We start from the raw sequence: 20,424 nt of genomic DNA, 5'->3' as shown, positions 1-20,424 counted from the left end.
ACACGCACGCGCACCACTGATTACTAGCGCCCATTGGCTACAAACGCTCGAGCTGCGTTAACTTCCGGTTCCAATCGTGCAGAAAGTCCTGGAGGTGACGTCACACTAACGAACCGGATTGTCGGCGAATGCTTCTTTTTACCCAATTTGCAAGCTTGATAGGTTTTGTTAACATTTAAATTCCGCCCTCTATTGAGCAGTACCGGAAATCATTTCAAGATGGCGGCGCCCGTATGGGAAAATGCTCCAGTGATTCCCAATGAAAACTCATGTGGATCCCAGGTTGATTTCTTGCCACATGGTGACAGAACTTTTTACACACTACCGGAGAAAGGTAGAGAGCAACTTCTGTACAGGAAAAGTGGTGTAAAAATCGAAGAATTTGCGGAATTCCGGTCTTATATAAACAACAATATTGTTGGTCGAGATTCAACGTTCTACGGACCATACGGTCAACGAAAAGGTATGAAAATTGCTGAATTTTAGTTCATATTTTCCAGATCCACTGTCAATCATTTGTTGAAAAAAAAGACGGAAAGATTCCCATATCTGCGATCACTCTTCACCCTGTGCACAAACCGTACGAGACTGGTCTGAAACTTTCTAAGTGTTTTCTCAGTAAATACCTAAATATATTTCCAGGCCAAAAATGGCAAAATGATGACACTGTTTAAAATTTATCATTTGTTTGTTAAAAAAAAGAAAAAGAGGCGGCCTCCAAAAAGGAAGCAGGCGGGGATGCTGAACATGTTTTTTAGGTAATCCTTACTTTTAGGACACCTCTATTTTTTACAAGTTCTGTTTAAAACTGACTTTTGCAGATGACTGTCCAGTACCAAAGTGACTTTTGCAGGCTAAAGCAATCTTTTTTCTTCATGTTAGTTGTAGTTTTGAAAGCACTTTCGAAGAAAATGTGACTTTCCTACCTTTTTTCGCAGTCAGAGGTGCATGTTGTAGTTCTCACATGCGTGAAAGCCCTACATAATGAAAGCCTGATGCTGATTGGCTGCCAAAAAAAGTAATTAGTTTGGTTCCCAGACCAAAAGATTCTGACTACTCATGAATCTTTTGGTCTGGGAACCAGACTAAAAATAAATAAGTTAGTCTGGTTCTCAGACCAAAAGATTCTGACTATTCCTGAATCTTTTGGTCTGTGAACCAGACTAAAAATAAATAGGGCCTAAGATGTTTATTTTTTATCAGCCAATCAGCATCGAGCTTTCATCGCAGCGAGCTTTCACGTTTGCCATCTTGGTTTTTGAGTCTGTTTTCTGGTTGTCATCCTCGTCTTTTACCCCTGAATTTCCCTCATAAATCAAAGCCCTGCCCTCTTTCCACAAAATTAAACCTGCTGATATTCAAGAAGGTGTCATTGCCAATTGTTCAAGAAATATCAGAATGTCAATTTTGAGTGTCATTTAGTCAACTGTTTTGGTGAGTCTTTCCCTTCCTATATAGGAACGGGGTCCTAAAAGTAAGGATTACCGTTTTTTTTAAATTTTTTTTATTTGGCCCTAGACAAGTAGCCTAGACTTTAGTTCCAGACAATTACTTCAATCAATATGGCTGGCTGCCGGCTGCCTCCAACTTTGTTCTGCACAATGTGCATCCCAAATGTGCTCTAACAACACATTTTGGAAAGATTTCCATATACGAAGTTCACTCAAAACTCTCTGTACAAACCCTAAGAGAGTGGACTGAAAAATTCTAAGTGTTTTCTAAGAAAATGCTTGTATTTTCTCTCCGCTCAAATTGACTTTGATGACATAAAATTGCTATCTGGGGTGTTACAACTGATAATGTAGTAACCAACGGATAATGTATCACCAACCGATAATGTCACACAAATTGACCGATACTGTATCACTAACCGATAATGTAACAGAAATTGACCGATAGTGTAGTAAATGTTACTACACTATCGGTCAATATTTGTTACATTATCGGTTAAGACCGATAATGTAACAACAATCGACTGATAGTGTAGTACATTTTTACTACACTATCGGTCAATTTCTGTTACATTATCGGTTAGTGATACAGTATCAGTCAATTTGTGTGACATTATCGGTTGGTGATACATTATCCGTTGGTTACTACATTATCAGTTGTAACATGGGGGCTTGTTAGTCAATACAGAGGAAAATTAGTGAACTTCGCATATGGTAATCTTGCCCACATTTTTCCTAAAATTATCTGCATTTCTGGAGCTTCTTGGATTCGTCTTGTCTTGGGTGAAATCACAAGATGATGTGAAAATTGATGTGTTTGACGGGAGATAAAGTGGAGGTCTAGTATGGAAAACATTCCTGTTGCCAATTTACTGGACTGTAAATAAAGGCCACACTTGAAACATGTACCTGAAAATGTCGAACTTTGTCTAAATTTGATTTGAGACTACCTTTGTAGTTTATTTACGCTTATAATGCACACTCCCCCTCTTTAAAGTGATGGAAAAGAAGTCCCGCCTTTCTCAGATGACTTTTTTTCTGTAATTTCCAGGTTCTTTTGTGCACATTTGCGTATCAAAATTCCAACATCGAAAAGATCATGCGCGTGCTGGATTGTTTCTGCTGTCAGCCACGTAGACTTGAGTCAAAGCGCATGTGCTAACCCGGACACGAAAAAAGACTATACAAGTGGCAAAGCTCATTGGCTCCATGCGCTGCCATTGCATCCATGACTGGCTTGGCGGCTGTTGCTTGACTTTTAGTAATCCTTGGTGTTTAATGCATACTGAAATTTTGAATCTGTAGTTTCAAGGGGATGTACAATGCAGGACAAGCATTTTATATTCCTGTTTGTCCTGGAGAATGAAAGCTTAGCTGTGTATGAAAGGAAATTTTTCAGTCCACATAAAATCATAATCAATGCAGAATTCAGGAAACCCTTATTATTAGCTCATCATTATTGGTAATATTGTAAAAAATATTATTTCTGTATTAATTAGTCACTGTTTTATTTGATTTCAGTGGTATATTGTGACTATACAGCTTCTGGTAGGTGAGTATTCTCGAAACGTTGATTTTCTGAGGTGCTACATTTGTTTTGCCAGATATTAATGTTTGTACCAACACAACTTGTGAAATTCATTACTAGTGAAGATGAAACCCTTGAAAGTGTTAGTAAAAACTTTCAGTTATTGGATTATTTCATAATTGTGAAGACTCATTTAACCATAAATTATCTAGCCATTAGATTTTTTTCATTTTGTTTTGCAGTACTCTGTGTATACGTCTGAGATCTTTTCGTGACAATGGGCTCTAAACACATAATTGCCTTTGTGGTCTTGCATAAAGTTTGGGACATGTTTGGCGTCTGTTTCAATGAACAGCGAAACCCAATATCAAATTTGCATCACCTAGCCTGGAGGCAAAAAAAATTAAAAATATCAGTAACATTTTGTAAAAGTATTAGGTGGTGTGTGGACCAAATTCTTTTACATTATTTACATGTTGTTTGCATCATGGATATATATTGTTAATTTTTCAGCCTCCAAACTCAAATCATTTTGATAAAAAAATGCCCTAAAACTAAACCAGTCAGCATGTGCTGAATTTTCATTCAATGTCAGAACATTAATACAACATGATCTTCTTTATAGGTCCTTGCAAATGATTGAAGAGTACATCAGCATCCAGGTTCTGCCACTGTATGGCAACACCCACACCACGACCACAGTCACCTCCCTACAAACCACACTGTACAGACATGAAGCAAGGTAGAGAATTTCTCCAAAAACAAAATTAAGAACAACAACAAACACAAAATATAAGTGACCAATTTTTATCAGGCATTGGGGCCAAAGTTCTGGTAGCTGAGCATTAAAGATTTGCTTTACAGCGAAGACATTTCTCAGCAAAATAAAGCTACCATTCCAAATATCTTGTAGGCAATTCCACGGTTACTCACATTACATTTTTGATGTACTTTTGAGTTTCCTTGGGCTGTATTTACCTTACTGAAAAGGTTTAATAACTGTTATCCCCATGGTAAATAGAGTAGACCTAGACCTACCTAAGCACCAAAGATGACATCCAGAAAAATGTGTTATGTATGATAAACAAGATGCACAAAATCGGTTACTCACGTTACATATTTTTATGAGAGTGAACCGATCTGTAGAACAGTACAGTTGTTATAATGACAAAAGAGTTGGTTTTTCTGATGAATTTGGAAGATTAGGTGAATCTGGTGTTGATATTTTTCATATAAAAAGAAATTCTTGAGATATTTTTTTTCAATGAGTGTCTTTCCCATGATGTTTTGCTCAAATTTAGAGACATCATTCGCAATGCTGTCAATGCCAGTGAGCACGATGCAGTCATCTTTGTCGGGACAGGTTGCACAGCAGCAGTGCACAAACTCATCCATTCCCTAAATCTGCAGGCACCACCAGTGAGTATGATGTCATATCACTTAAAACTTATTCCAACTTAAAACCCTAACATACCCAAATCCTTTGTGAAAAACGGAGAATATAAAAATCATACTGGAAAATGGACAATGGCAATGATTTATTTTGTTGCAGAAGAACATATATTCATATAGTCATTCTGTAAATTTAGGTTCCAAAAAGTGAAATTAGTCCTGTCCCTGTTACCTTGGTACTTTGTAATGTGCCATTTTAGTATCATTAAGAATTACTTCAAACAATTTTTTATTTGTTGGGTAGGTATTTTGCTATTCATAATCCCTCTTGGAGGACGACTGCATTGAGGAGTGCATCAGAATTATAAAATCATAGAAGTCAGATGTAACGGGGACAGGAAAAATGAGGATGCATTTATAGAATTTTAAAAGAGAAAGCATGCAAACAAATGTGATTTATTTAAACTAATCATTGCACCAGTTGTGAGTTTCTCAAGAGATCAATTCACTTGGATGTATTTCACATGGAGATATGTTCTGAATTCCTTTTGCAATTTATTTTTTCTTCACCCAATAAGGTTGTGTTCGTCGGTCCATATGAGCATCACTCCAACTTACTGCCATGGAGGGAGACTGCAGCAGAGGTAGCCAAGCCATGTCTGAATAACTTGGCTGCGGCTTCAAATAACACACGAGTCTATGGCAGACGGCTGTAGCCGCTTCCCATAGACTTGCATGTAATTTCGAGCCGTGGCCAAATAAGTCAGACACATGTCATATTTGTTTTACAAAATAATCATCAGTGTTTCCTAAGTTGGATCAGTCTAAAATCTGTTTAAAGTACTGAATTTCTACACAAGAAATGCTTTGTACAAAAGAATGACAAGATAAGCGCGTCAATCCAAACTAATTGGAAACTCGTTTTACTCATTTTTCTTTTGGTTTACATTTTTTATTAGGTTGTCAGAATTCCTGAGAACGGAGATGGCCTTGTTGATATGAATTGTTTGGAAGCAGAACTCAAGGTAAACAGATATCCAATAGACCATTATCATATTGCGGCCGTCTTGATTATTTTCCCCATTCAAATCAACGTAACCAAAGCGAGGCTGGAAAGAAAAATAGTCTGGTCCCTTTTTACACAAAAAACATTCAGTACTGTTATTGGATACAGGGAACATGACTGAAATGGTGGCAGTATGATAAAGGTATATTAAATGACTTTATATACTTTGATTAGACTACATGCACTCTGTCAATTACAAACAATTCACGTTTTGAACCTTTTTACCAAAAAAATGTTCCCTTTGGTCTTGTGGTTTTTTTCTTCAAACCTGTATCTCATTGGATGGTGCACATGTGGAAAAATAATATGGATGAACAGTGAAATTATTTTGTCCAATGCTTCAGGATCCATGTCAACCAATGTACTAAATAATTATCAATCATAACGTCCATTTTAAATGATTGTTTATTTAAAATTAATGCCTTTATATTTTTAATTTGATTTTGGGTAGTTTAACTTTGTCTAATTTTGTCTGAGCTTTTCAAAGTTTGTAAAAAAATGTTTTGAAAAAAAACAAAAACCTTTTATTAAATATTTAAACAGTTAGGTTTAGTTGGCAGCAGATCAGCGCATTTCTCATTGCCTGATTTCGCTCGTTTCAGAAATGGCACACGTCCGGTCGCCAGCTAATAGGCTGCTTCTCTGCTGCGTCTAATGTCACTGGTATCCTGACAGATGACATCAAGGTGACAGTGATGTTACATCGTTACGGAGCCATGGCATTCTGGGATTACGCCACTGCCGGCCCTTATGTAGACATCAACATGAATCCAGTAACAACATTGTAAGTTTTGCTTTTATTGTTTTCGTGGGATATGTAGGTTGCAAATCTGTAAAGAATATCTTTACCACAGGGGCGTAAGTTGGGGGGAGGGGGTATATATTCCCCCCCCCCCCTTTTTTGACTGGGTGATGGGCTATTGAATCATTCCCCCCCCCCTACTTTTTCATGATGAGAAAAAAAATGTGGATTTTGAGGTGTATTCCATAGCACTGAAAAGTGGAGAAACAAAGGACAAAGCTTTTAAAATGCACCGTTTTGTGGCAAGCGCGAGTATACATGTATTGATATACACCTATATCCTGAAGAGCGCCCCCTAGCCCCTAGTGTAATGTGGTGTCCGCCCCCTGCCCTTTTTGAATTTCTACGGCCGGGCAATTTTTGGATTTTGGTCATGCCCCATCCCCCCCCCACTCGCAGGCACAGATTTACCCCACTTTTTCACCAACATTTCAATTGATATTTTCTCATCTGTTTTTTCAATTCAAAGTGGTGATGAACGCTCCCTTGCATACAAGGACGCAGTGTTTTTGTCTCCTCACAAGTTTGTCGGGGGAGTGGAAACGCCGGGCATTCTCGTAGCCAAGAAATCCCTCTTTAAGAACCCAGTACCCAGCAATGGAGGAGGCGGATCCGTTTTCTTCGTAAGTATGACATTTATTTCTGATGTGTCAAAATGAGAACACAAATGGTGTAAAGTATAGTGCCCAATCGGGCACTCTTCTACGGAAATTAGGCACGCGTGATGTCTTGACGCACGTCCAGTTCATGCTGATGCAAATTACATGCACTAGCCTAATTAGTGAACCACACGTGACCGTGTTTCAGCCAACCAGGATAAAGAACTAGCAAGACGTGTGTTATAAATGACACTAGGGCCCTCATTGTCAGTCAATAAGTGCATAATGACCGGCTACGGTTCACACTTTATGTGCATTATTAACCTTTTGTATAATCATCTGTATCTATAATCATTTCTATAATCATCAAAGATGGGGTCCAATGGTCCTACATATCAACAAATCCTTTCAGCAATGTCGGGGGTAATTTCGCAGGGAGTCCATGCACTTATTTAACTTGGATTTATAGACCAAAGTCTTTCTGCATAGCAAGTTGCAGGTCATACTTCCCCTCGGCGCCCATCCGATAGTTCATGTGCATCGTACGGTGGTGGGCCCAGCGAACTTTGACCCAGCCATTGGCATTCAGCTCCTGGCTTATTTCTCCTTCACCGGGCGGGTAGCCATCCTGCAATTTAAAAAAAAATCAACCAAAAAATAGTTCGTTCCAATTCCTGATTTTTCTACTTTTCTGAGTTTGTACGATTTTTAAATAGTATGAAGAGAGACAAAATTTCAAGTGTCAGTGATGCTCTCAGAAGTTTACACCAATTCTCATTTTGTCTAGTTATTGAAAAAAAAAAATCTAAATCAATTCCATTGAACGTGATAAGAAAACCCACCATAACAGGAAAAGCTTTACTTAGATTAAAGTAAAAAGTAAAGTCTGTCGCGAGCAGATGTGGCCCGTCAGGCCGGTGTTTATCTCCGGTTTCAGTAGCATGAAACGACTGAGAATATTTCTAATCCCCCTGGATGGAATGCTAGTCCATCGCAGGTTACTCCCCAGCTAATGCCGGTGTCACATGAAAATCCGACTCCTATGAAAATCGGACCCCTTTTTCCCTATTATTGGATAATCCCTCGCACGTGACAGGTCACTCTCCTGACACGATCCTAAAAATAGCATAGTATCGTACTCACGCGTGCGCAATACTACCAATGAGTCCACATTTCATGGAGTCGGATATTCACGCTACACCGGTACCCATTTATACTTCTGGGTGGAGAGGGGGTGAAGTGACTTGCCCAAGGACACAACATATAACCAGCAGCTGAATTTGAACCCCGACCCTCTGATCATGACTCACGAACCCTAACCACTAGGCCACACTCCCCCTTGGACCTACCCATCTTAAATATATTGCCATCTGATTAGAAGAAACTTCACTATATATTGACAAAGTGAACAACATGTACACAATTTCTGTGTTGAAGACTTCAGTTTGTCTTGACACAAAATATGAGTGCCATACTTCATGCAAGTATTAAACACTCTTGAACCCTCACGACCATCAAAAGTCTGTCAAAAACCTACTCTGAATTTTCATACTTGAGATGGATTCAAGATTGCAGAGACACTGTTAATTTGTGTGAGCTATGGTGTCTCATTGGTTGAGTACAAGGAATGTTCTATTTGGTTATTAAACTCTCACAAAATTAGGGCCAATTCCACTGATCTCAATATAAAGACTGGATAGCGGATATCCATACACCATTCACACAGTAGACTTTGCATATTGACCGATTGGCTCCCGGTCTCACGAAGGTGGCTGCATATAATATGAACGTTCTACACGTATATACAGCGCACATTGTATCAACAGTTGACGCGCATTTTGGTCACGTACACATAATATGGTGTTCTAAAAAGGACACATTTCCGTAGTGATTATTATTTCAAAAACGCCGAAAAAGTGAATTGCGGCATTAAAAAAGTAAACCACGACGTTAGAAAAATTGTAAACCAGTTGGTCGGTGGTGGTCGTCAAAATATAAGTCAAGTGAACTGCGATGTTACAAAAGAAATCATGCTGGCTATGAACTATAAAGACGGCAACTTGTCCTTTGTAGATCACCAGCCGATCTCACTGGTCTCACCAATATGGCGTCAAATTCATTCATTGTGCGGCTCTTTATCCGCTATCCAGTCTTTCTATAGAGATCAGTGGCCAATTCCAGTAATTTATCACACATTCAGTCGTAAAATAACGGTACCTGGTTGCCCCATTCCCAATCGGGTCCTCGCACCACTTTTATCCCAACCTTCATGGCTTTGACTTGTTCAGGAACCGAAAGTGGCTTTTCGCCAAACAGGATGTCTGGAATGTACCAAATATTATTAAATTATTATTAATGTTTATGGGAGGGAAGGGTGGTGTTCGCTTTTTGAGAGAGTTTGAAGGATTTGTGAAAAATTTCACACTTTTTGAAAATGGATGAAGTGTCAGTAAACTTGGGCGTCATCATGATATACTTCATGATGAAAAATATCATACATTGTTTAAATTGGCTAGGAAAATTTGTTTTCACGTTAGTAATACATTTACCGTGATATCAAATGAAAAAAGCAAAATGTCTTTGTCGAGAACATTTTTTTGCAGTTTGTGTCAGAAACACTTTTTTTTCTGTCGAGAACTATAACACTCAAAATTGCAGTATTGACTGATCAGTGGTTTTAAGATTGGCTTTTCTTCATCTTGTAATATGGGTTTAAAGCCTTCGGCTAACCATGTGGAGATTGTTTTCAATTAACCCAGCCTATTTCCACATGTTTTTCCGATGGGTTAAGGTTGGTTTTCTTTCCTTCCCCTACAGCAGAGCACTTTATCATGGTATTGTCTCCATGTTTCTTATATTAAGCTTTCAAATGTCATTTTAGAGGCATTTTTAGGACCATTCAATTCCACAAAAAAATATGTGTAATAACAAGTCCAGTAAAAAATTGTTAAGAATATTTGACATAACGTACCCAGTTCTGCGGGGTTGAAATTATCACTCTGCTTGAAGTCCTCCTGCATCAGTTCCCATACAGGAGGAGGAGCAGTCCTCTTTGTTGCATCCTCAAGGTTTTTACACAGACTCTGTTGCAGCTTTAGGAGGTCAAACTTGTTGAGTTGTTCCATCACAGTTTTCACCCTCTCCACTGCATTGCTTGTCTCCTTAATGTTTTCCTCGTGTCTTGCGAGAGTGTCTTCAAAGTTCTGGTCCTGCTTGCTGCAGACTTGGACGACTTTATCCTTCAGCAAATATTCATTACAGCGGATCCGTGCTATTACCAACTCGGCCTTCTCGGTGATGATATCCAGCTTTCCCGCAGTCAGATTCTTGTGCTTGGTGTATGCCTTCTGAGCCTTTGCTTTCTCGGCTTTGAACCCGGTAAGGCACCCCTCTGCCTGCTCGACAAGTTTTGTCACTTTCTCCTTGCAAGGTGTGACAACGTCGGCGATGTCGCACACCTCGTGGTCCGGGGCCCGGTGATCCAGAGCCGTGCACGCTGAGCAAATGAGACAAGCGCAGGTCTTGCAGTAGAAGATGAGCTCTTGGAAAGTGTGCTTCTGGCATATTGGCACCTCGGTCCTCAACCGACTCTCAAAAGTAGCTTTTCCTGAGCGCAGGTCGTCAATCGACGCCGTCTCGTGATTCTTGGTTCTCTTGCTTCGCTTGTGGGCGCTGTGGCATGTCTCACAGAGGTATTCCCTGCACTCCAAACACCTGGAGGTCGCCTCCTCTTGTTCCTCGCATTCCTCGCAAATGATCTTAGACTGTTGACCCTTGACCAGCTCTTCCTGTTGGGTGACCTCATCCACCAGAGCCAACAAGGAAAAGTTGTTGAGAATTCCAGCAATGCCCTTCTCTGGCAAGACAGTTTGCTGCCGGCAGACCGGACACATAATCTCTGTCTTACCAGGATGACCAGCCACCATTTTCTCCAGACAGTCCTCGCAGAAGCTATGCAGGCAGTTCAGAATCTTGGGTTGATTGAATCGATCGCAGCAAATTGGACACTCCAGATGCCCCTGGCTGATTTTCTCTAGTACAGTCTCGGCACTCAATCCAGCCATGGTTATTTTTTTTGGTTGTCGAAATGCTGTCAAAGTAAATTATAACCTAAAGTTATCGGAAAAATTCTGAGGTTTGTTGGGAATTATACCAAAAGTTTCTTGAGGGAAGTATTTTAAATTTCCACAATAATGAATTTCCTTAGAAATAAATCTAGGTATAATTGCTGACTTTGTAAAAAAAAAATTCAACAGTTTAGACCCGCAAATAACATGACCCCAACGACATCATATTTTGGTAAAAAATACATGAGACCAGAAATGTGCAAACTTGTGCAGTTACAAATTATATGTACATTGGTACAGCATCTATATACTGTTTTCCAGCGCACAATACCGTGAAACACACACTTTCAAAAGCCTTTAATATTTCACTTCTAAAGTATGCTTGCCTGCCTGTTTTGGCATAGTACATTGTAGTGCTTTAAACACAAATATTGATTTAAAGTGGAATAACACTCACCAGTGCAAGCTTAGAAATGTGACGATGGCGGAAGTTGAAGTGTACAAGTACGGTACATTGTATTTGCCAGTGCACAGTTTGCCACTATACATTGCATGATTGAACATGTATTGTGACTTTTAGAATTTCTTACAGTTTGTGCACTGATCCATTTTGCACCAAACACATGCAACATGTCATATTACAAACTCTTGTCTTGTTGGGATACTGTGTTGCGATACTGTGTAACACCCCTAAATATAGGGGCCAACCGGGCAGGGTTCGGTGGCTTGGTAAAATCGCGGAGAGAGTGATGAGTTGTTTGTTTTGCTGGCTTAGGTAGTTGCGTACTGCTTCTTTGAAGTTCTTCTTGTCTTGGATTGTAGTGATGGGTTCTGGTAAAGCGTTCCAATTGATGATCGTGCATTATAAATTAATAATAGTTTTTATTGATAGCGATGGGTGTGAAGCTGTTGGAAGCTGGTCACGTGTGTCTCAAGTTCCTTTTAAAACAAGACACAGGGTGTTTTCCACTGGTACTGTACATGTAAAAAGAGTTCGGAGGTCAAAGGTTGTTTTATATTGTGGTGGGGGGGGGGGGGCAGGCATGTTCTGTTTGTCAAAAAGATGCAGACATAATAAGGGTTAGTAGCTACACAAATGTGGGGTGGGAGTAGAGGGGATCAGGGCGTAAGTTCACCTCACTTAACGTCATAGTTATCTCAAAGGCTGTTCTTTGTTATTTCAATTCAGTAAGGCCGAATAAAAAAAAAACATGTTTCTCGTCCGGGGTTTTTGAAAAAAGGGAGGAAGTGGGGCCTTTTATTTTTAATTTTTTTTCAAGAGGGCCGCCATTTTGAAATTTCCTGCAGCCGGTGGTGTTCCACTGTTCAAAGACACTTTTAGAAATGAAAGAAAAGTTGGACAAGAGAACTGAACATATAAATTTACAATGTCATTTAGAGTTGTATTGGTATTGGTATTTATTTTCCGATGAATTTGTGGACTTTTTTGGTGTTTTTTTACTACATTTTTCCAAAAAAAAAAATAATAAAAAATCCAGGCAGCCTCCAAAAAGGAAGCGGGCGGGGACGAGAAACATGTTTTTTTAACTTAGCCTAACAATGAATGCACACAATGATTACTCATTTCTATAAGCAATACAAAACCTCTGCCCTCTGACTTTGCTCTTACGCATGAGGTCTATCACAGGAAACCTGAATAAACCTCACAAAGACACATTGTTTCTTAGGATCATAACAACCGTTTTATTTCTGATTAATGAGCAATCTCTTACATCTACAACTGTCAGGGATGTAAACCCTCATGCTATGAAAAGGATTCCATGTTTTTTTTAAGTTTCACTATTTCAACATTTCTGGTGCCATAAACACATGTTTATCTTGTGTGGCAAAACAAAAATCAAGTAACCTGGAAAAATAGCACACTATGGGAACTCACACTTTAAAACAACTACAACTAAACTAAACTCAGGACCTTTGAAGGGAACAGTTGCAAGGAAATTGATTTCATAAAGAGACAAAATTCTAGATTTAGAAGAGAAAAAAAAGGATTTTATTTACAAAAACTTCAGGACTTAAGAAAAGTTGGTGAAGTTACTAAATCAAAACTAAAACCAGAAATGATCTCAGAAGTAAGAAAGATCAAAATCAATAAGAAGAAAACACAAAATAATCTAAAAGCGGAAACTTAAAACCAAAAAAAAAAGAAAATAAAAAGAATGGAAACTTAATGAGCAAAAAATCTAAAATCAGAAACTTAACGAAATCCTAAAAATGAAAACCGAAAGAAACTAAACTGAGACTAAAACCCATTGCTTAAAGGATCCGTGAAATGAATTTTTCCTAAGTTTCTGCTCTTCTGAAATGTATGAAAACTATATGACATTTCAAATTGTATGAAAACTATGTAAACATTTCAAATTTTCCATGCTTATTAGGACAACTGAGGGCGCTGTTGCTGTGATGTAATTTCAGGAAGACACTTGTTCAGTTTAGGGGTTTTCTGTTCAAATTGTGAACCCAAAATTTGCTCATTGAAAACGTTTGTGAGAAAGGGCTGCTTATTGGCTACTGCCATGTACCGTGACACAACAACAAATCACCAAAGGAAAGAACATTAACGACAGTAAAATATCAAAATTTCTAGCAACTTTTTGTGCTGAAATAGCTGTAACATTGAGGTTTCTGCCTGGAGTGACATTACAGGTTTGCTCATGAATATGGACATTTGCATTAACATAAAAACCAAAATGGCACAATATACCATTTAAAAATGGCAAAATAAAAATTGAAAATAAGGTTAAATGGGACGCAAAGTTGTATCTTCAATGATTGCATGAAACTAAAAGCAGATTAAAAAACCCCAAAATAATCTAAAACCAGAAATTTGAAACCAAAAACCAGTTCTTTAAACTAAAATCTAAGACTAAAACCAGCCAACTGTAAAACCCATTATAAAACCAACGCAGTGTCAATTAATAGATCTTTAAGTACACTTTGGCCAAATCCATGACTCCACAAACAGACAAACCAAAACAGGACTCCAAACTCCAGGTAGGAGTTTGTTAATTTGTCTCAGCTATGGTCTGCTGACTGAACTATATAAACTAAATGTGGCTTGGCCATGTGGCACTTGTGGGCTAAAAAAAACAAACAGGGGACACACAGTTAGAGAAAGGGGGCGACTAAACTAAACTAAAACTAAATGGTTTTCTTTTCTAAGGGGAGCTACTCCTATAATGTCAAATACACTAAAAAAAGAAAATGTACAAGTTAAACTTGGCCCTGCCACAGTTGCATTTCTCACATTTCTTGCTATAAATTCATCCTCAAGTACTACATGTACTATCACTTCTACTACTGCTGCCTGATATGGGCAAAGGTGAAGGCTAATCCATGTAGGCCTCTAGTGGGTGTCAGGTCAACTCGCCCCCTGGCCGACTCGCCCCTAACCATCTCTCGTGCCTCTTAATACAAATCAGTTACTGGATATATACACAATTATTACACCTGTCTGGGATAATTCAAGGGCGGATCCAGAACAATTTTTTTGGGGGGGGGGAGGGGCCAAAAAAAAAATTTTGTCCCCTAAAAGTGGGTCCAAAAAAATTATGGCATGGGGTTCTGGGCCTGCTTAAGGGCCTCAAAAATGTTTTGGATTCAAGATGATCTGTGGTGCCATCTGAGGCCGCATGATTTTCTGACCACTTTAACTTTTTTGTGTGTGCAAAAGATGGTGGTGCACGCAGGGCCTGCCTTAATTGCGACGTCACTTAAAACAAAGTTTTTTTTGGGGGGGGGGGCATGGCCCCCGTTGGTTCCCCCCCCCCCCCAGGATCCTCCCTTCGGATAATCTCACATGGTAATCCACATCAAGATCCCCAATTCCTGTACACAATAAAGGTAAACACAAGATGTAGACAATCTTTTCACGTTTAAGATTAATTGAAGTGGCAGGAAGAAATGTAATAGAAGTATGGGTTGATGAACTCTGTTCAAGTACCTGTCAATGGTTACAAACAGAGAGTATGGGGAGACCACTGGGAGGGACATCTGAATACATTGCTGACAGCGCATGACGTTCATGCAAGGCGCTACAGTGTTTGGGTAGATTAAGACTAGAAATAATCGTGAGTCCATTGCACCACATGCTTGCCAACCATGGTGTGTCCCTGATCCCACTGGGGCTTTCAAACGTGACCACAAAGCAGCATTAACTGTACATGCATGCAGTCTATACTGCAGGTAATATAATATATAATCAGAACCTCTGTATATTAAAACCTGTACGTGAACCTCACAGAGAAAGCAAATTCACAGATAATAGGACTACAAGTTAGTCATATTCTCACCAACTATCTACCGAATATTAGTGAGTGTAATGGTAAGAATGTGAACCATATTTGGACCTGAGTAGGTCATACAAAATTGTTTTGTGACTCTGAGTCGTAATGACTCAAGTCAATGACTCAACTCGAGTCCGACTCCAGTCAATGACTCGACTCGAGTCCGACTCGAGCCACGAAAATCAGTGACTCGTTGCTAGATCAGGGAGTTACATGTACGTGTATCTGGCAGAATAGGAAATATCTAGAGAACATTAGATGAAGTAACACAATAACAATTTTGTTTTGTTGAGAACTTCAGTTTTCAGGCTGGTTGTCTAGATTGTTAGTATGAAAATTCATCGTCTGCATACTTGACCATTTGAAGGTCATATTTTCCCCCTGCTCCCATCCGGTAATTTTCAATTTCCGATCCTGACGACCATTCTACGTCGACAAGGCCATCCTCTATCCATGTTACCCTGCCTTCTGGAAGGTCCTACAAGAGAGAAATGAAAACAAATGTATCACAAGTCTGTTAGCCTTTCCTGTTGTATTTCCAAAATTTGTCAGTAACAAACAACTTGTGAGTTGATCGGTACTATTTGTACATTGAACTGTAAACATTGTGTGCCCTTTGGGGCAGTGCACTGACAATCTCCAAGGGAAAAAAAACAGATAAACTTAAATTTCTTCTAATCCGAGGAAGTTATGTAAATGGTTGCACAAATTTAAGTTTATTGTTCTACCTGAGAGTTTCTTTGGGGATTTTATAGTTCGAATAATTACCTTGCAAGTTAATGCCAGTTGACTTTTTTGTGAATAGTTCTTTTCCAATATTCAAACCAGCAAAAAGCTATTCGAATATTTGGTTAATGATCCAATATTGGAATATTGGAATATTCTGGACAGCTCAATTTATTTCAGGATGTTGTTTCATGAACATCTGCTGTAAGCTAGAGGGCGCAGTTGCCAGTGAACTGCTATCCTACATTCCTACAGCTGTGTGATAGCAATTCATGATCCCTTCAAAAAATTAACTAAATCCTTAAAAACAACTCTTTTAAGGTGTTGCTTACTAAATCATTTCAGTCTACAAGGCACCTTTCAAAATATGTTTTCAATTTAAATACAGATCATGAGATGTTCACAAAGTGACGAACGTGCTTTACCTGATTACCATAACACCAATCAGGTCCCCGTATGACCCTAGTGCCAACCTTCATTCTCCTAGCTTGTTCAGGTCCACTCATCCTTGGTGCTTTTGGGGTGAAACCTTTTGATGACCAAATAAATCGAATTGCAGAAGGAATAGAATTTGGTCATCGGAGGTAATACATTTTTTCTAGCAAAAACTTGATGAAGTTTTTACAAACTCATTCCTTAAGTAGAATTACAAAACTATCAGCCCCTTTTCCAAATAATTATAATTCAATGTATGTAAACAAAGACTGGAGAATACTATATGCACTTGATTAGTATTCAGATAGTGCATAACAAAAATTGTACAAATGAAATTATTAATCAAATTTGACCAAAAATTATTAAAAGGGAAAGATGGTGATACCTTTGGGAGGAACATTCGAATGCATCATTGACAACACCTTTGGCTCACACGAAGACGCTGTGGTTTTGTACAAATTCAAAATAGAATTAGTCATGTGAACTTACATAATACGCGCTCGAACTAGTGTGCACACATGACATGTCTGCCCCTGTGACATGAAATGGAGTCTGTACCCATTGCACATCAATAATTGGTCACGTAGCTCATGTCATGTCATTGGTAAAGGCTGAAAAATTCAACCAAATTTTGCCAACTCTATCAATACACAAAGCTGCCCATAGGTTGACCTTGCAACAACACACAACAGTCAGCGACTGCCTTTTCAGGATCAATCTGTGCCTAAGCTATGACTGTCGGGAACATATCAGTTGCTAATTTTTTTGCAACGACGGTGAGTGTAACTGTAACAATATAACTCTGAGTGTAACTATGACAATATTTTGCCTCTGAAACAGATCTTGTTATTAAGATCATACTGCCTGGCCGCTTTAATTTTTTGGGGTATATTTCATGTCAAGTTTGCAGCAGTTTTATTCATTTTTACAATATCAAGATGATCGGTATCAGTTGGCACTAAAAACAAATTAACAGTCGCAAGAGTAGAAAAATGTCAACTTCTGCACTGCGACGGAATGTATTCCCGATAGGCGTAATTCAATCGCAGTCGACCTGTGTGAAGTTATGTCCGGTGCGCATCCGGATCATTTTATTATGAATCGTCGTCCCATCGTGGGTGACACGAGCATGGTTGCAATTATTCTGTGTCAAGATGCTGCTTGTTCCACGATAATCATGTGATCTCTCAGTTTTGTGATCTGAGCATGAAATTAGTGCTTGATGCTGATGGTTCCGTCGTGGGGCAAGCAATTTATTGCTGGTTGACCTGAGGCTGGCTTAAGGGTGCATAATTTAGTGTCGCATTGTTAATGAAAATGCACGGGGAAACAAATGGAAATTTAGACTTCATTCATATCATGCCTTCAGTGGTAACTGCAGAATTGTTATTGTGTGTTATTGCAATGAGCCCCATACTCATGTGCATAATTTTTCTGTCACACAGACATAGGTTCGGTGCATGTTATTTTTGAAAATGAGTCAGACCTACAATGTATTCAGTGCCATCTGCATGTGATGTGTCATCTGCATAAGACATGAGTACATTCGAAGCGTCCTTCCTTGGCTGTCAAGAGTTATTAAAGCCATGCAACAAATGCCTTGTGTTGCTCTTGAACAGATCTTTGTTTTGTAAGTCTTTACACTAGTGTGCTTCTCTCAGAGTGAAAGTTTGTGTTCAATCAATTTGAAATGAACTTGATGTGAAAAAAAAGCTGCCAAAGACGATACAATTCATGCCGAACATTTCACACTGTTAGTTGGTTGAAAAGTTATTGAGGAAAAAAAATCATGTGATTTTACTTACCTTTGGTATCAAGGTTTTGACCGCAGGCAGTGCATTTCCCAGGATGGGAGACTATAACTTCACCAGTGTCCATGATCAAATCAGAATATTTTTTAAGGTCGGTGCTTTTGGTACTGGGAGGTTCTTCTGAGTAATAAGAAAAGTATTTATAATGTAATTGTTTTGGTAAAAGGGTTAACAAACATTCAAATTCAGAGGATATCGGTCTGGTTTTTTCGAATGCTTGAAAGGTAGAGTATATTATTTGTAGCTATCCAAAAAGTAACTGACAAAATTATTTGGTGAAAAGCATACTTGGTTTAAAGATAGTAGCAGCACTAAACTCCCTGTGAAATTACTCTTTGAGGCAAGCTGTCATTTTGAAGAACACAGTAAAAGAAGGGGGTTTCCAAAGATGCGTTTCCGTTTAATTCAGCGAAGCCATGAATAGGTGCACGCAAGCATTGACACGACGCACATGTGTGTGCGGTAGCTATAATTCATCAGTTCAGTGCGTAAAACTGCGTGGCTGCAATCAGCTAAATGAGAACATGTCCTGGACGCTGATTTCGGCACCTTTTGAATTGAAATCGAGATCCTAGAATATTGTTTGTTCGGAATATTCAGCGTTCAGTGAGCTAAACTCCATCAGGTTATTAAGCCCCCTTCTTCAGATTTTGAGCACTTTTGTTGCTTTAAATGAAAAAAATGCAAATGTCAAATGATACTCTACCTTTAAGCTGTATGGTGCACTTTAAAGGGTGTATCATACAGCTGTGATTATGATAATGTGCACCAATATTGAGAAAAGGATTATTGGAGTCCAGTCCACCACTGAGTTTCAATTTTAAACATAATTATCATTAATCACTCCAAATTTAATAGCAATATTAATACAAATGGTTTATTACCTAGATTGCTGTCTGTGAAGTTCTTACATTGCTGTATATCTTCATGTGTCAGACCCTGCACAGGGTCAGGAGTGCCAGTTTTAGTTGCCAGTTGTATATTCTGTAGAATGTTCTCTTGATGTCTGAGCAGATCATAGTCATTAGCCTGGGACCTGACTGTTCGCACGCTTTCCATTGTTGTTTCCATCTTTTCCACTCTTTCTCTGTATTTTACCATTTTACCCTCAATTTCTTTGTCTTTGTTGTGAAACAGCTGAGTGAGGTTATTTTTTAACAGACGTTCAACCTTGCGGATTTTAGCAACTTCTTCGTCTGCTTTTGTAGAAATTGCAGACTGGATTTCTGTGGTTAGGACTTTGTGATTGGTGTATGAGTTTGCTGCTGTTGCATTAGCATCTCTTAAGTTTGCCAAATGTTGTTCTGCCTCTCTTTCAAGCCCATCTAATTTTTCTTTACAGAGGGCAGTTGCTTTTGAAATATCAGAGAACTTATGGTCTGGTGCTTTATGGTCAAGAGCAGTGCATGCAGCACAAATCAGGGTCGTACAAGTCTCACAGAAGAAGTAGAGATCCTGGGAAGGATGCTTTGGGCATTTAGGAACCTCATTCCAAAGGCGACTTTGGTAAGGTACCTTTCCCGAGTGCAGGTCGTCAATTGATGCCGTCTCATGATTCTTGGTTTTCTTGTTTCGACTGTGGGCACTGTGACATGCCTCACAGAGGTATTCCCTACACTCCAAACACCTTACAATTGCCTCTACTTGTTCATCACACACCTCACAAATGATCTTCGATCTTTGACTTTTGACCAGCTCTTCCTGTTGGGTGACCTCATCCACCAGTGCCATTAGAGAAAAGTTGTTGGCAATCCCTGCAATTCCTGCTTCTGATAAGACCATTTGCTGCCTGCAGACTGGGCAGGTAATCTCTCGCTGCTGAGAATGACCTTCCATCATTTTTTCCAGGCATCTTTGGCAGAAGCTGTGCAAGCAATTCAGAATCTTGGGGTTTGTGAATCGAGAGAAACAAATCGGGCACTCAAGGTGTCCCTGGCTGATCTTCTCCAACACGCCCGCAGCACTGATGCCTGCCATTGTCCTGAAATAGAAAGATATAAAAAGTACCATTTGAACACCAACAAAAACTACCATGGTATCACACAACAATTGTGTTGCATTTTGTGTGGTTTGTACATATTAGGTATGGGGTTACAAGTAAAAGCTGTAACGGCTTCTCTCCCAAATAATCAAAATTTGCATTACTCTAAACTTTCACTTCACTCGATAGAGAAAACGTACATATTGCCTACAGATCAACAGGTTGGTTCAAGCTTGCAACAGGTTCCTCACTGCAAAATGGA

General features: G+C 39.1%; 3 protein-coding genes across 3 annotated transcripts; 1 reads left to right on the top strand and 2 right to left on the bottom strand.

Annotated features, from left to right (window-relative positions):
• The first annotated feature begins 189 nt into the window (after positions 1-189).
• LOC119728956 (probable cysteine desulfurase) lies at positions 190-7,100 on the top strand. The gene is made up of 8 exons (XM_038201420.1): positions 190-463; positions 2,973-3,003; positions 3,605-3,721; positions 4,281-4,398; positions 4,950-5,015; positions 5,331-5,396; positions 6,040-6,221; positions 6,709-7,100. Exons 1-8 carry the CDS (start codon positions 220-222, stop codon positions 6,896-6,898), a joined length of 1,014 nt encoding a protein of 337 aa, XP_038057348.1. The 5' UTR covers positions 190-219; the 3' UTR covers positions 6,899-7,100.
• Positions 7,101-7,105: 5 nt separating this feature from the next.
• Positions 7,106-11,242, bottom strand: LOC119728955 (E3 ubiquitin-protein ligase TRIM56-like). The gene is made up of 3 exons (XM_038201419.1): positions 9,810-11,242; positions 9,056-9,159; positions 7,106-7,466 (listed from the first exon to the last, which is right to left on the bottom strand). Exons 1-3 carry the CDS (start codon positions 10,900-10,902, stop codon positions 7,302-7,304), a joined length of 1,362 nt encoding a protein of 453 aa, XP_038057347.1. The 5' UTR covers positions 10,903-11,242; the 3' UTR covers positions 7,106-7,301.
• Positions 11,243-16,958: 5,716 nt separating this feature from the next.
• On the bottom strand, positions 16,959-20,196 carry LOC119727890 (E3 ubiquitin-protein ligase TRIM56-like). The gene is made up of 3 exons (XM_038199966.1): positions 19,066-20,196; positions 18,176-18,301; positions 16,959-16,981 (listed from the first exon to the last, which is right to left on the bottom strand). Exons 1-3 carry the CDS (start codon positions 20,189-20,191, stop codon positions 16,959-16,961), a joined length of 1,275 nt encoding a protein of 424 aa, XP_038055894.1. The 5' UTR covers positions 20,192-20,196.
• Between the last annotated feature and the right edge of the window lie 228 nt (positions 20,197-20,424).

Source organism: Patiria miniata, unplaced genomic scaffold (assembly GCF_015706575.1).
Source record: "Patiria miniata isolate m_02_andy unplaced genomic scaffold, ASM1570657v1 HiC_scaffold_20, whole genome shotgun sequence".
In the NCBI taxonomy this organism is placed as follows: Eukaryota; Metazoa; Echinodermata; class Asteroidea; order Valvatida; family Asterinidae; genus Patiria; species Patiria miniata.
This window is presented reverse-complemented; position numbering and strand designations above follow the sequence as displayed.